This window comes from Peromyscus leucopus, chromosome 2, assembly GCF_004664715.2.
Source record: "Peromyscus leucopus breed LL Stock chromosome 2, UCI_PerLeu_2.1, whole genome shotgun sequence".
Taxonomy (NCBI): domain Eukaryota; kingdom Metazoa; phylum Chordata; class Mammalia; order Rodentia; family Cricetidae; genus Peromyscus; species Peromyscus leucopus.
Window position 1 is genome coordinate 92,146,802 of NC_051064.1, and position 14,242 is coordinate 92,161,043.

Here is a 14,242-nt window from a genome sequence, read left to right on the forward strand (position 1 = left end):
TTTGCATTATACCATACATTATGACAAATATTGATTAAAATGATAGAAATAAAAAATATAAAATGAATTACAATAACTTTGAAATACAATTTTTAGAGAAATATTTTGTCTTTACAATAGATGTGTACATTTCAAACAAAGGATTTCTACTGTGGAGTAATAGTTAATGATAATTCTATTTAGAAAAAAAACTGTAAAACAGCTTTCTGAGGGCATCAGTGAAAGAGGAAGCAAAGATGAAAACGAAAATGGCTTAACAAAATTCCCAAAAGCAATCAGAGAATAAGTTAAAGAAAGTGAAAAGACAATTGGGAAATAAGGGGAGGGCATTCAGAAAATGGAATGTGGTGTTTCCCCCTATATAAGACAGATGCACACAGCATGGTCTTCAGAGACTCTAAAGAGCAAGGTTCATGACCACAGAGCCCAGAAGACCAGCAGCATCTGCAACATTCGCAATGGCCAGGCCCTGTGTTTTCCTGATGATCCTGGTGGTGATGCACTACTGGTCAAGCTGCTGTCTGGGATGTGACCTGCCTGAGACTCATCACCTAAGGAACAAGAGAGCCTTCACACTCCTGGCACAAATGAGGAGACTCTCCCCTCTCTCCTGCCTGAAGGACAGAATGGACTTTGCATTCCCTCTGGAGAAGGTAGATGCCCAGCAGATCCAAAAGGCTCAAGCCATCCAGTTCCTGGGTGAGTTGATCCAACAGGTTCTGATCCTCTTCACCTCCAATGAATCATCTGCTGCTTGGGAGACAACCCTCCTAGATACCCTCTGCGATGAGCTCTACCAGCTGCTCAATGACCTGCAAGCCTGTGTGATGGAGCAGGTGGAGGTGCAGGAACCTTCCCTGAGCCAGGAAGACTCCCTGGTGGCTGTGAGAAACTACTTCCACAGGATCACTGTCTACCTGAAGGAGAAGAAACACAGCCCCTGTGCCTGGGAGGTGGTCAGAGCAGAAGTCAGGAGAGCCCTGTCTTCCTCAGCCAAGCTGCTGGCAGGACTGACTGAGGAGAAGGAGTAAGACCTGAGCCAATGTGGAGAGGACTCTCCTGGGCTGGGATCCTGCACCTCACTGCTCAGATTTGGCCTTCTCCAAGAACTCTTTGAGTTTGATATCAAACATGCCTGGATAGTTAAACTAATATTGGGTTATATTGTGTTGATCTGTAAGGGCATTTGCTTATTGATTCAGATGTTTTATTTGTTTGTTGGTTTATTTATTCATTTAATTTATTTATTAGTTTCTCTGCTTGTTTGTTTATCTACATGATTTAATTTATTTTTAAACCATAGATTTTTATATTTCCTTTAAATTTTCAAACGGTTATTCTTAATTTATTTCTTCTATTCAATAAATTTTTTTTACTATACATGGTAAATCTTATGTGTCATCCATTAGATCTTTTGAAAACTGTTTGAGGCTTCTAAACTCATTCTGTATATCATAAATGTAACACACCTTGACGTGGTAGCAAATAATACTGAAGCAATGTGTACTGCTTAGACTTAAGAGGTGAGTTGATGCAGCCATCTTGTAGTTCCTTTCGCTGATGGTAAAAATCCTACTTACTCTCTCAGCCAACATCAGTTCAGCAGATTCCAATTCCTATTTATGCCCCACTGCAAGGGCAGCATCAAGCCCAGCTGAGTTTGGGGGCTGGACCTGCTGTTTCCCAGGCTCAGGAATTATTCAGTTCTTCAATTCAACCATATAGATCACAGCCAGCCTTTATGCAAAGCAGTCTGTCCCAGCCTTGTGTGGTCCTTTCTGGTACAGCTATCCACAACTTCCCAACTGTCCAGCACCAGGGACTTGCCAAAGCACAATCGGGTCTTGCCTTTCAGCAGACTTCAAATACTCAACCTATCCCTATACTGTATGAACTTCAACTGGGGCAGGCGTCAGGACTAGGAAGTTCTCAGCTGATTGATACACATCTTCTTCAGGTTACAGTACCTTTACCAGCATCTCAGCTCTCCTTGACTAATTTTGGATCTGCAGGACAGCCTCTGATTGCTTTGCCTCAGACACTTCAGCCCCAGTTACAGCACACAACACCACAAGCACAGGCCCCAAGCCTGAGCCGCCCTGCACAAGTCAGCCAGCCTTTCAGAGGCTTAATCCCTGCTGGAGCACAGCATAGCATGATGGCAGCCACAGGAAAGATGTCTGAAATGGAACTAAAAGCCTTTGGGAGTGGCATTGATAACAAACCAGGGACACCTCCAATTGGTGGCCGAAGCACCACGCCAACGTCTAGTCCATTCCGGGCTACTTCGACAAGTCCAAACAGCCAGTCTAGTAAAATGAACAGCATTGTTTATCAGAAGCAATTCCAGTCAGCCCCTGCCACAGTGAGAATGACTCAACCATTTCCTGCACAGTTTGCACCCCAGAAGAGAGCTGTGGGAAGAGGACTCAGCCACAAGACATTTGGTCCTAGGTGTTGGCAAAGCAGAGAGCAGAGGTTCTTCAGTCCACGCAACGGTTCTTCTCTGAACAGCAACAGAGCAAACAGATAGGAGGCAAAGCCCAGAAAGTGGACAGTGATTCAAGTAAACCCCCCGAAACACTGACGGACCCTCCTGGTGCCTGTCAGGAAAAAGTAGAAGAAAAGCCACCCCCTGCGCCCACCATAACCACCAAGCCTGTTAGAACTGGACCAATCAAACCTCAGGTGATCAAAACAGAAGAAACAAAATCTTAAAAGCTTTGGTTTATTTGGGGGCATTGGGATGGGTGGGCAGGGAAAATGAAGTCAAATAATGCCAGCAGCCAGGGGGTGGAATGGTCTGTGATGTTATCCTGTGTAGAGCTTGAAGATGCTCAAGGGACATAGAGCATTTACACTGACAGAGCTGCCACTCCAGTTAAAAGGAGGCTTGCACCTACTGTGTAACGTCTGCTTGGTTGACGTGCATCTTCAGTCGCTTTATATACAAGTGTGTCCACACGTACATAAGTGCATACAGTTTAGACCTAAGGAAGGAGCTTTGTGATTCAATGAAACACCAAAAGTAGAAGGAAAATGACACCACCATGGCTCAGTTGGGCACTGGGTGGTCCCATTGATAGATCAGCTGTGGTTCTTTTGCTCCCTTGTGTTCTTTGGATGTGTCTGTGGCATTTCTAGGCTTGAAAGTAAAATGATGCTAACTGGTGCTGGATAGAGGAGCCTTATTTTTTATTACGGCAGCTTGTTATTTTTGTAACATGGTGATTGGGTTGAACACAATAAAGTACAGTAGTAACTGATCTCCCCTTCTTCCTGGATGAGTGAGCAGATGATTAAATACTGATGTCAGCATTCTTGAGTATATTCAAGTGAGCAACATTTGGCTTCTGCTTCTGTTTAAAATGATGCTGTGTTTTGATTGTGATCCGAAGCTTTGAAGCACTACTTGGCATCTCCTTCCTTCCTTGGAGGTCTCACCATTTAAGCATAACAGATTTGATAAAGTGTTGGAAAGGTGAGGTCTTGCTTGTCTCCACTAGATCATCTTCATTTGAATCCAGTGGTTATAAGGTTTTGTTTTAGGGGTATTCTTTCATTTTTTTTAATAACGGTTTTTAGCTGATGTTCATGAGAGAATGAATCCTTAGAACTGTGCCACTAGGTGAAAGGAAATCCTATCTAAGAGTGTTTCTTTACAGAGCTTGTCATACCATCCTTTGGGCCCTCTGCTGGAAAAGTAGAATCAAGTCTCAAATAATGCCTTTTCAATTGTATCCTCTAGTATTATAGGTGTAGGACAGTACTGTATCATACCTCTGTGAATGTAAAATAGCTTGTACCTGCTTTATGATACATAGTAGTGACTGTGCTTTATCAGAGCTGTTTTTAATGATGTTGCTCAGAATGTTTTCTTTCCAGATGACGATTGAGAAACTAATTTTAAAAAAACAAATGGTGCCAGGTATCACAAGAGTAACAGGACTGTGCTGTTTTCTGGGGTTTTGTTTTTTACTTTCTTTCTTTTTTTTTTTTAATTGAGTGTGCTGGATGTCTCTACAATTTTGTTCAAGTGACTGCAGAACCTGGAAAGGCTGTTGCTGCTATTGATGCATAACATACTGCTATTATTGGTCTTTTTATATAAATATAAATATATATATATACATAAATAATTTGAATTTTTGGAAACTAGCTGTGCTGTCAACTTTGGGAAAAAGTATCCCAGTTTACCGTGTTGAGTTGGCATTGTACAGAAGTTAACAGCCATATTGGTCTAGAAATGTTGAACTTAATTTTTTTTTCCATTTGTACAGGGGTAACGCACTGTATTAAATATGTAAGGTCTGATCTACGTGGGTTTGATTACAAAAACTAATAAAGTATTCTCTAAATAAAAAAAAAATCTTACTTCTGTCTATTAGATAGTACTCCTCTGGATGGATAATCAGCAAGCTGTACAGAAGGGAACCAGAACAACTTGCTTGTGTTCCATTGTGCCTTAGGCCTCCTGACCTACAATTCTCCCTGACCTCTCTGGCCTCCATTAACTAACTTTTGACTCCATTCTATCACATGAACTCCATTGGATTTCAAAATTGAGGGAGACCATAAAACCAAAATAAAATAAAGTACAAAACAAATGAGGATCTTCCTACATACCATTAAAAAAGTAAACATGAGAAAAGAAAGAAATGCAGTGTCTGCACTGTCTTGGTGATGGCTTCAATTGCTGAGACAAAATATCAGGACCTAAAGCATTTTGGGGTAGAAATATTTATTATAGTTTAAAATCCCAGTACATTCCATCACTGAGAGAGCTTTAGCAGGAACTGCAACAGGGCAGGAACCTGAAGGGGGTGGCTCATATAGAGGTCATGGAGGAACACACTGTCTCCTGCCTTGATGCTTCAGGGCCTGCTCAGCCTGCATTCAAATACTCATCAGGACCACCTGCCCAGGGGCAGGATCACCCACAGTGTGCTGGACACTCCTACAGCATCATCAGACACTGGTCTCCAGTTTGATTCTGTAGAGACATCTTCCCTGGTGAGATCCCTTCTTCTCACATAAACCTATCTGGTGACAGGTTGAACTTAGAATTATCCAGGGTAAATTCCCTTCATAATATCCCCAAAAAACATACCCTGAAATAAATCTAACAAGGGAAGTGAATGCAAATCTTCTAAAACACCAAAGCTCATCCCTCTCAATTTCATTTGGTATCTTTTCTTTATTTTAATTTTTTTATTTCACACACTAAACCCAGGTGTCTGTCCCTCCCCTTCTCTGGTCCGCACCTTACCTGCATCAACCCCGTCACCCAACAATTCCTCAGAGGAGGGAAGGCCTCCCTTGGGAGTCAACAAAGTGTGGCATACCAGGTTGAGCATAGCTACCTACTACTTCAAGACTGAGTAAGGTGTCCCAGCATAGGGTTTGGGCTCCCCAAAGGCAGTTCTTGTATTTGGCACAAGTCCTGGTCACACTGCCAGGGGCCTCACAAACAGATCAAGCCACACAAGTGTCAGCCACATTCAGGGGGCCTAGTTGGGTCCCATGCAGGTCTGCCCGCTGTCAGTCCAGTGTCCCTCAGCTCCCACTAGCTCAGGTCAGCTGTCTCTCTGGTTTTCCCTATCATGATCCTGACGCTCTGTCCCCTTTGCTTCTAGGTCCCACCTTCCCCTCTTCTACTGATCTCCAGGAGCTGGGCCTAGTGCTTGGACTTGGTTCACTGAGTTTATTCCTAACTATTGCCAGTGGTGCATGGGTACACCGCCATCTAGTGGAACATGGGTAACCTCTCAGGGGCCCCATTGCTGAGGATAACTCAATCTTCCACTCACAGCAGCCATCAGTTGAAAATAGTTCATCAGCTAGGGCTGGGATTTCCTGATATCCTCCCTGCTTGAAACTGGGATTTTGTCTGTCTCCATCATACTGACTGTGCATGCAGTCACAGCTACTATCAATATGGACTCCCAGCTACTATGTTGTGTATACAAACCCCTGTTTCCTACAGTCAGAAAGTGTCTCAGGGAATCCCCATCTTCCTGCCAGCTTTTGTGTAAAGAGTACTGCCCTATGTAAGCCAGGAAAGCCATACTGGTGTTTGCTCTGACACCTATACCCTGTACATTGGCCACTTGTAAGAGTCTGTGCCCAGTCACCTATTTGCAGAAGAACCTCCTCTGAGGAGCACTGAGAGATGCACTTATCCTCTGTGAGATATGGAGGGTGATGTATAAAATCAGGCCTTTTGACACCATGGCCATTGCTCTTATTCTTGACATTCCTGCTCTCCAGCAGCTTCCTGTTTCAACAGGTATATTAAGATTGGTGTTGCTGGGAAGAAAATAATTGAAATTTTGAGTGTGATTGCATTGACTCTGCAGTTCACGTTCCTAAATGCATTTGGATTGATGTAAAATTACTTTATTTTATGGCCATTGGACTTTTGAGTTGAACACTCTTAACATTGTTGCTATTGCTTCCCCACTGGGATGACATCACTTCCTTCTTTTCATTTCATTTCAAGTGACACCACAATTTCAGTTCCATGCCACCAACAACTTCAGTATCTTCTGTCTAGGAAAGTGGAAAAAAGAAACAAAATATTCAATACAATGAAAAATCAAAACAGAAATGACATCCCCCATGGAGCCTCCATCACTGTAGAAAAATTAAAGGAAAAATTGTACACATTGCAGGACTGAAACACTTCTATGTGAAAGAATCCCTCAAGGCTCTTCTGCTCAATTTTCAGATGGACAAAGACAGAGTTTGTGCAGTATCCACAAATGAAGTAACATTGCATAAATATCTGTAAGTTCAAACTTCTGGGTAACTAATAGACAATCAGAGGCACTGCTATCACCGTGTCTTCTGGTCTGTTTTTCCAACTCCTAACTTCAGGCACAGCAGCAGTCAGTGAAAACTACTGATCACAAAACTAGATTTTGGAAAAACCACAAATACTTATCTTTTACAAATGTAAACTGGGACATTTACACATCACTGCAGATCACAGGGTCTTCTGCTGCTGATACTCTGGGGATTCCTGACACTATGATCACTGCTGAACACAAAAGCCTTTCTAATGAATCCACTGAAATGAGAGCAGAATTCTTCTAAGAGTTATGACCCCAAAAACCAAGCAAACACCACACTGTGTGTGAGTGATGATGTCATCAAGGCATGTTGAGCACTCTCAAGGAGTGGGGTACAAGAAGAGGGCTGAGGATACTGTAACACTGTGCAGCAGAGCATGTGAGTCAACTCAAAAGCCACTGAAGAAGTCACAGGGCATAGAGAAAAGGCAGCAACCAGGGATCACAGTCTCTACACTCAGACACAGCTAGAAAGAATGTGCATTCCATTTTGGGTAATTGCTGTTAGTCGAAAAATCCTCAATAGGGGAATATTGGGCAGAAAGGGAGATGTATCCATGGATCCTGACTTGGAAGGCACTGGGAAGCACAACTCCAAGGCTAAAAAAATTGGTCCATGACAAAGAGAAATTTCAGAGACGCTCTTTTACAAGTAGAAGTCACAATGGCTAGACCATAGAGAAGCCCGGAATGGTCTTCATTCAGACAAATGGTCTCCTGGAACACTAAACAGTTCACGAAACCTACAGGCCAAGACGGCATCCCATTCCATCTTAAGGTCAGAGGACATCAACAGTGCCAAAATAACGCCAAAACCTTTCCTTGGAGCAAAGCATAGATGATACATTTAATGAGGTTTTGTGAGTATATGTGTTTGTACAGCAAAGATGTGGAATGAGAGAACAACTTCCATGAATAAGTTTTAGCTCCGACCATGAGTTCCAGTGATCAACATGAATATCTCAGTCTTGATCAGGAAAATCTTGTTGATTGTGCCATAATAACCATCAAATGATCATTCAATAAATACCTAATATACAATACAAACCAAATTTGATCCTTCATAACTTAAGAACTCAAGTGTATTAAGACAACTGGAATGAAATAACTCAACCTCTCAACCCTAACCAACATACACAAGAATTTCACATGTGCCATTGTTTCAAATGACACCAGTAGACTGACAAAAAATTAGCTGATACAAAATTGACATTACAATTCATGTAGCTATATTAAGAAATAAATATGAAGCACAAAATTCAACTGTGGCATGAAATTCAAGAAATTTCCAGGCCAAGTATTAGAGGTAAGGTTTTATGCTTTACAAGTGAGTGATTTCACACAGGAAAGGTATATCTGTAATATAAATATCAACCATAATTTCTTTCAGGAAAAAATTCTAGAGAAGGTTTTTTGAGGGGGAGCATTGACAGTGGAAGCAATACTGAAAACAAAAAGGGTGGGAAATATGGGCAGAAACAAGCAGGGGATGACTGAAAGAAAGTGAAAAGGGCATGGGAGAGTATGGGATGGCAATCAGAAAATGGAAACTAGTGCTTTCTCTTATTTAAGTCACATGGACACAGCCAGGATGGACTTCAGAGAACCTAGAGGAGAAGGTTCAGGACCACAGAGCCCAGAGGACCAGCATCATCTGCAATATTCACAATGGCCAGGCCCTGTGCTCTCCTGACATCCCTGGTGGTGATGCACTTCTGGTCAAGCTGCTGTCTGGGATGTGACCTGCCTCAGACTCATCACATCAGAAACAAGAGAGGCTCCACACTCCTGGCACAAATGAGGAGAATCTCCCCTCTCTCCTGTCTCAAGGACAGAATGGACTTTGCATTTCCTCTGGAGAAGGTAGATGCCCAGCAGTTCCAGAAGGCCCAAGCCATCCCTGTCCTGCAGGAGCTGACCCAGCAGGTCGTGATCCTCTTCAGCTCAAAGGACTCATCTGCTGCTTGGAAGACAAGCCTCCTAAACACATTCTGCACTGACCTCCTTAATCAGCTCAAAGACCTGCAAGCCTGTCTGATGGAGCAGGGTGAGGTGCAGGAACCTTCCCTGAGCCAGGAAGACTCCCTGGTGGCTGTGAGGAACTACTTCCACAGGATCACTGTCTACCTGAAGGAGAAGAAACACAGCCCCTGTGCCTGGGAGGTGGTCAGAGCAGAAGTCAGGAGAGCCCTGTCTTCCTCAGCCAAGCTGCTGGCAGGACTGACTAAGGAGAAGGAGTAAGACCTGAGCCAAAGTGGAGAGGACTCTCCTAGGCTGGGATCCTGCATCTCACTGCTCAGATTTGGCCTTCTCCAAGAACTCTTTGAGTTTGATATCAAACTAGCCTGGATAGTTATCCTAATATTGGGTTATATTGTGTTGATCTGTAAGGGCATTTGCTTATTGATTCAGATGTTTTATTTGTTTGTTGGTTTATTTATTCATTTAATTTATTTATTAGTTCTTCTGCTTGTTTGTTTATCTACATCATTTAATTTATTTTTAAACCATAGATTTTTATATTTCCTTTAAATTTTCAAATGGTTATTCTTAATTTATTTCTTCTATTCAATAAATTTTTTTACTATACATGGTTAATCTTATGTGTCATCCATTAGAACTTTTGAAAACTGTTTGAGGCTTCTAAATTCATTCTGTACATCATAAATATAACACACCTGGACTTGATGGAGCAGGTAGAGGTGCAGGAACCTTCCTCGAGCCAGGAAGACTCCCTTTTGGCTGTGAGAAACTACTTCCACAGGATCACTGTCTACCTGAAGGAGAAGAAACACAGCCCCTGTGCCTGGGAGGTGGTCAGAGCAGAAGTCAGGAGAGCCCTGTCTTCCTCAGCCAGCCTGCTGGCAAGATTGACTGAGGAGAAGAAGTAAGTCCCCAAGTAGTGAGAAATCTCCTGGGCTACAACACTGCATAAATTATCCTTTAAAGACTCATTTATTTTAACATGAATTCAATCAACCTACCTAGATTTTTCAGCAAAACAGCATGAAGTTTATCTATATGTAAGGGCATTCGTGTCTGCATCCAGTTGGTTATCTCTGTGTGTTATGTGTGTATTTATTTTACTATTTATGTAATTTAAGTTATTTAAATTAAATCTCGTAGTTTTGTATTTTCTTTAATGTAACAAACTATCACATGCAATAAAATTATTTTGAATCCCATTCAATTTTGCTGTATACAACACTTTTGATTTATTAATTTTGTATCTTTTCAAAATATTTCAATCTTTTTAGTTGGTACTCCAAACCATAAAAATTTTACAAAAGGACAGAGTATTGAAAATTGTACTGGATACAAGTGTTCACTGCATAGTGTTTAGACAAACCCTAAATCTGTCCCTCTACTTCTCCCAGTATATAGTATTCTCTGTATGTAAAGCCAGCATACTGCTTGATAGGAAGCCAGAGAATCTAGCTCCTGTCACATTGTAACTTAGTCTTCTTTGACACATGTTTCCCAGAGGAATCCTCCCTCTGACATCCATGACGTCCGAAACCTTTCATCTACTCTCAACTTCTATGAGTTTAACGGTTTTGGGTTCTAGATATGAGTGAGATCATGTACAATGATAGAAACAGATAACAGAAAAATGCCTCAGGGCCTGCTAAGCATGAATTCTAATACTCATCACGACCAACTGCCCAGGGGTTGATTCACCCACATTGTGCTGGACACTCCTACTGCAGGCATCAATTATTAAAATGATTTAGAGAGTGGTGTCAGGTGCGGTTCTGTAGAGACATCTTTTCTGGTGAGTTCTCTTCTTCCCACATGACCCTAGCTAGTGTCAGTTTGAACATAGAATTATCCAGGGTAAATTCCCTTCATAATGGCCTCAAAAAACATACCCTGAAATAAATATAACAAGAGAAGTGAATGCAATACTTCGAAAACAACACAGCTCATGCCTCTCAATTTCTTTTGGTATCTTTTCTTCATTTCAATTTTTTCATTTCCCATATTAAGCCCATGTGTCCATCCCTCCCCTTCTCTGGTCCTCACCTTAACTGCATCAACCCCATCACCCAACAACTCCTCAGAGGAGAAAAGGCCTCCCTTGGGAGTCAACTAAGTGTAGCATACAGTGTTGAGTACAGCTCCCCAATGATTCAGCTGATCAAGGTGTTCCAGCATAGGGTTTGGGCTCCCTCAAGCCAGTTCTTGCACTTGGGACAAGTCCTGGTCCCACTGCCAGGGGCCTCACAAACAGATCAAGTCACACAAGTGTCAGCCGCATTCAGAGGACATAAGTGGGTCCCATGCAGGTCCCCAGCTGTCAGTCCAGAGTCCCTGAGCTCCCACTAGCTTAGTTCAGCTGTCTCTCTGGTTTTCCCCATCATGATCTTGACCCCCTGCCCCCTTTGCTACTAGGATCCCATCTCCCTCTCTTGTGCTGATCTCCAGGACCTCAGCCCAGTGCTTGGACTTGGAATAATGAATCTGTTGGCTAACTGTTGCCAGTGGTGCATGGGTACACCGCCATCTAGTGGAACACGGTAAACCTCCTTGGGGCCCCATTACTGAGGATAACTGGATCTCTTTCTCCCAGCAACCATCACTTGAAAATAGTTCCTCAGCTAGGGCTGGGATTACCTGTCATGCTCCCTGCTTGAAACTGGAATTTTATCTGTCTCCATCATACTCAGACTATGCATGCCATAACAGCTGCTATCAATATGGACCTGCAGCTACTATACTGTGTTTACAAACCCCTGTTTCCTACAGTCAGAAAGTGTCTCTGGGAATCCCCATCTTCCTGCCAGCTCTTGTGTAAAGAGTACTGCCCTATGGAAGCAAGGAAAGCCATACTGGTCTTTGCTCAGACACCTATTCCCTGTACATTGACCACTTGGAAGTATCTGTGTCCAGCCATCTATTGCCATGAGAACCTTCTCTAAGGAGCACTGACAGATGTACTTTTCCTCTTTGAGATGTGGAGGGTGATGTATAAAATCAGGCCTTTTGACACTATGTCCATTGCTCTTATTCTTGACATTCCTGCTCTCCAGCAGCTTCCTGTATCCACAGGTGTCTTAAGATTGATGTTGCTGGGAAGAAAATATTGAAATTTTCACTGTGATTGCATTGACTCTGCAGTTCACGTTCCTAAATGCACTCGGTTTGAGGTAAAATTACTTTATTTTATGGCCATTGGACTTTTGAGTTGAACACTCTTAACATTGTTGCTATTGCTTCCCCACTGGGATGACATCACTTGCTTTCTTTTGCTTTCATTTCAAGTGACACCACAATTTCAATTCAATGCCACTAACAACTTCAGTATCTTCTCTCTAGGAAATTGGAAAAAAGAAATAAAATATTCATTGCAAAGAAAATTCAAAGGACAAATGACATCCACTATGGAGCCTCCATCACCATAAAAAATGAAATGAATAACTATACACGTTGGCAGTACTGAAACACTTCTATGTGAAAGAATCCCTCAAGGCTCTTCTGCTCAATTTTCAAATAGACAAAGACAGAGAGTGTGCAGTATCCACAAATGAAGTAACATTGCATAAATATCTGTAAGTTCAAACTTCTGGGTAACTAATAGACAATCAGAGGCACTGCTATTACTGTGTCTTCTGTTCTGTATTTCCACCTCCTAAGTTCAGGGACAGCAAGCAGTCAGTGAGCAAATATTGATCACAAAACTAGATTTTGGAAAAACCACAAATACTTATCTCTTACACATGTAAACTGGGACATTTATACATCACTGCAGATCACAGGGTCTTCTGCTGTTGACATCTGGGGATTCCTGACACTCTGATCACTGCTGAACATAAAAGCCTTTCTAATGCATGTCCTGAAATGAGAGCAGCAATCTTCTAAGCTTTATGACAACAAAAAAACAAGCAAACACCACACTGTGTGTGAGTGCTGATGTCATCAAGGTATGGTGAGCTCTCTCAAAGAGTGGGGTACAAGAAGAGGGCTGAGGACACTGTACCACTGTGCAGCAGAGAATGTGAGTCAATTCAAACCCCACTGAAGAAGTCACAGGACACTGAGAGAAAAGGCAGCAACCAGGGATCACATCTCTAAACTCAGACACAACTTTAAAGAAGGTGCATCCCGATTTGGGTAATTGTCGTTAGTCGAAAAATCCTCGATAGGGGAATATTGGCCAGAAGGGAGATGTATCTATGGATCCATACTTTGAAGGCACTGTGAAGCACAACCCCAAGGATGACAAAATTGGTCCATGACTGAGAGAAATTTAAGAGACGCTCTTTTACAAGTAGAAGTCACAATGGCTAGACCACAAAGAAGCCCCGAATGGTCTTCATTCAGACAAAATGGTCCTCCTGGAAACTAAACAGTTCACGGAAACCTACAGGCCAATGGCATCCCTTTCCATCTTAAGGTCAGAGGTCACCAAAAGTGGTAAAATAACGCTGAAACATTTCCTTGGAGCAAAGCTTAGATGATACATTTTATGAGTTTTTGTAAACGTGTGTGTGCAGCAAAGATGTGGAGTGAGAGAACAACATCCATGAATAAGATTTCTGGTCCCACCTTGAGTTCTAGGGATGAACATGAATATGTCAGTCTTGATCGGAAAGCTCTTGTTGATTGTGGAATAATAACCACCAAATGATCATTCAATAAATACCTAATATTCAATACAAACCAAATTTGATCCTTCATATACTTAAGAACTCAAGTGTATTAAGACAATTAGAGTAAAATAACTCAACCTTGCAACCCTAACCAACATAGACAAGAATATAACGTGTGCCATTGTTTCATATAACACCTATAGACTCACAAATATTAGCTGAAACAAAATGGACATTACAATTGAAGTAGCTATATTAAGAAATAAATATGAAAGGTTTTATGCTTTACAAGTGAATGATTTCACAACAGGAAAGGTATATCTGTAATATAAATATCACGATAATTTCTTTCACAGGAATAAATTCTAGAGGAGCTTTGTAAAAGGGAGCATTGACAATAGGAGCAATAATGAAAAAAAAAATGGTGAGAAAAAAAATGGCCAGACACAGCAAGGGATGGCTGAAAGAAAGTGAAAAGGGTATGGGAGAGTATGGGTGGGCAATCAGAAAATGGAAACTAGTGCTTTCTCTATTTAAGTCACATGGACACAGCCCAGGATGGACTTCAGAGAACCTATGAGGAGAAGGTTCAGGACCCCAACAGAGCCCAGAGGACCAGCAGCATCTGGAACATTCACAATGGCCAGGCCCTGTGCTTCCTGGCATTCCTGGTGGTGATGCACTACTGGTCAAGCTGCTGCCTGGGATGTGACCTGCCTGAGACTCATCACCTAAGGACAAGAGAGCCTCCACACTCCTGGCACAAAATGAGGAGACTCTCCTCTCTCTCTGCCT

At 42.1% G+C, this 14,242-nt stretch overlaps 2 protein-coding genes across 2 annotated transcripts; both read left to right on the forward strand.

Annotated features, from left to right (window-relative positions):
- Window positions 1–458: 458 nt before the first annotated feature.
- Window positions 459–1,031, forward strand: LOC114689321 (interferon alpha-13-like). Its single transcript, XM_028863662.1, has one exon. It carries the CDS (start codon window positions 459–461, stop codon window positions 1,029–1,031), a length of 573 nt encoding a protein of 190 aa, XP_028719495.1.
- Window positions 1,032–8,522: 7,491 nt separating this feature from the next.
- Window positions 8,523–9,095, forward strand: LOC114689322 (interferon alpha-12-like). The gene has a single exon (XM_028863663.1). It carries the CDS (start codon window positions 8,523–8,525, stop codon window positions 9,093–9,095), a length of 573 nt encoding a protein of 190 aa, XP_028719496.1.
- The last annotated feature ends 5,147 nt before the right edge of the window (window positions 9,096–14,242 follow it).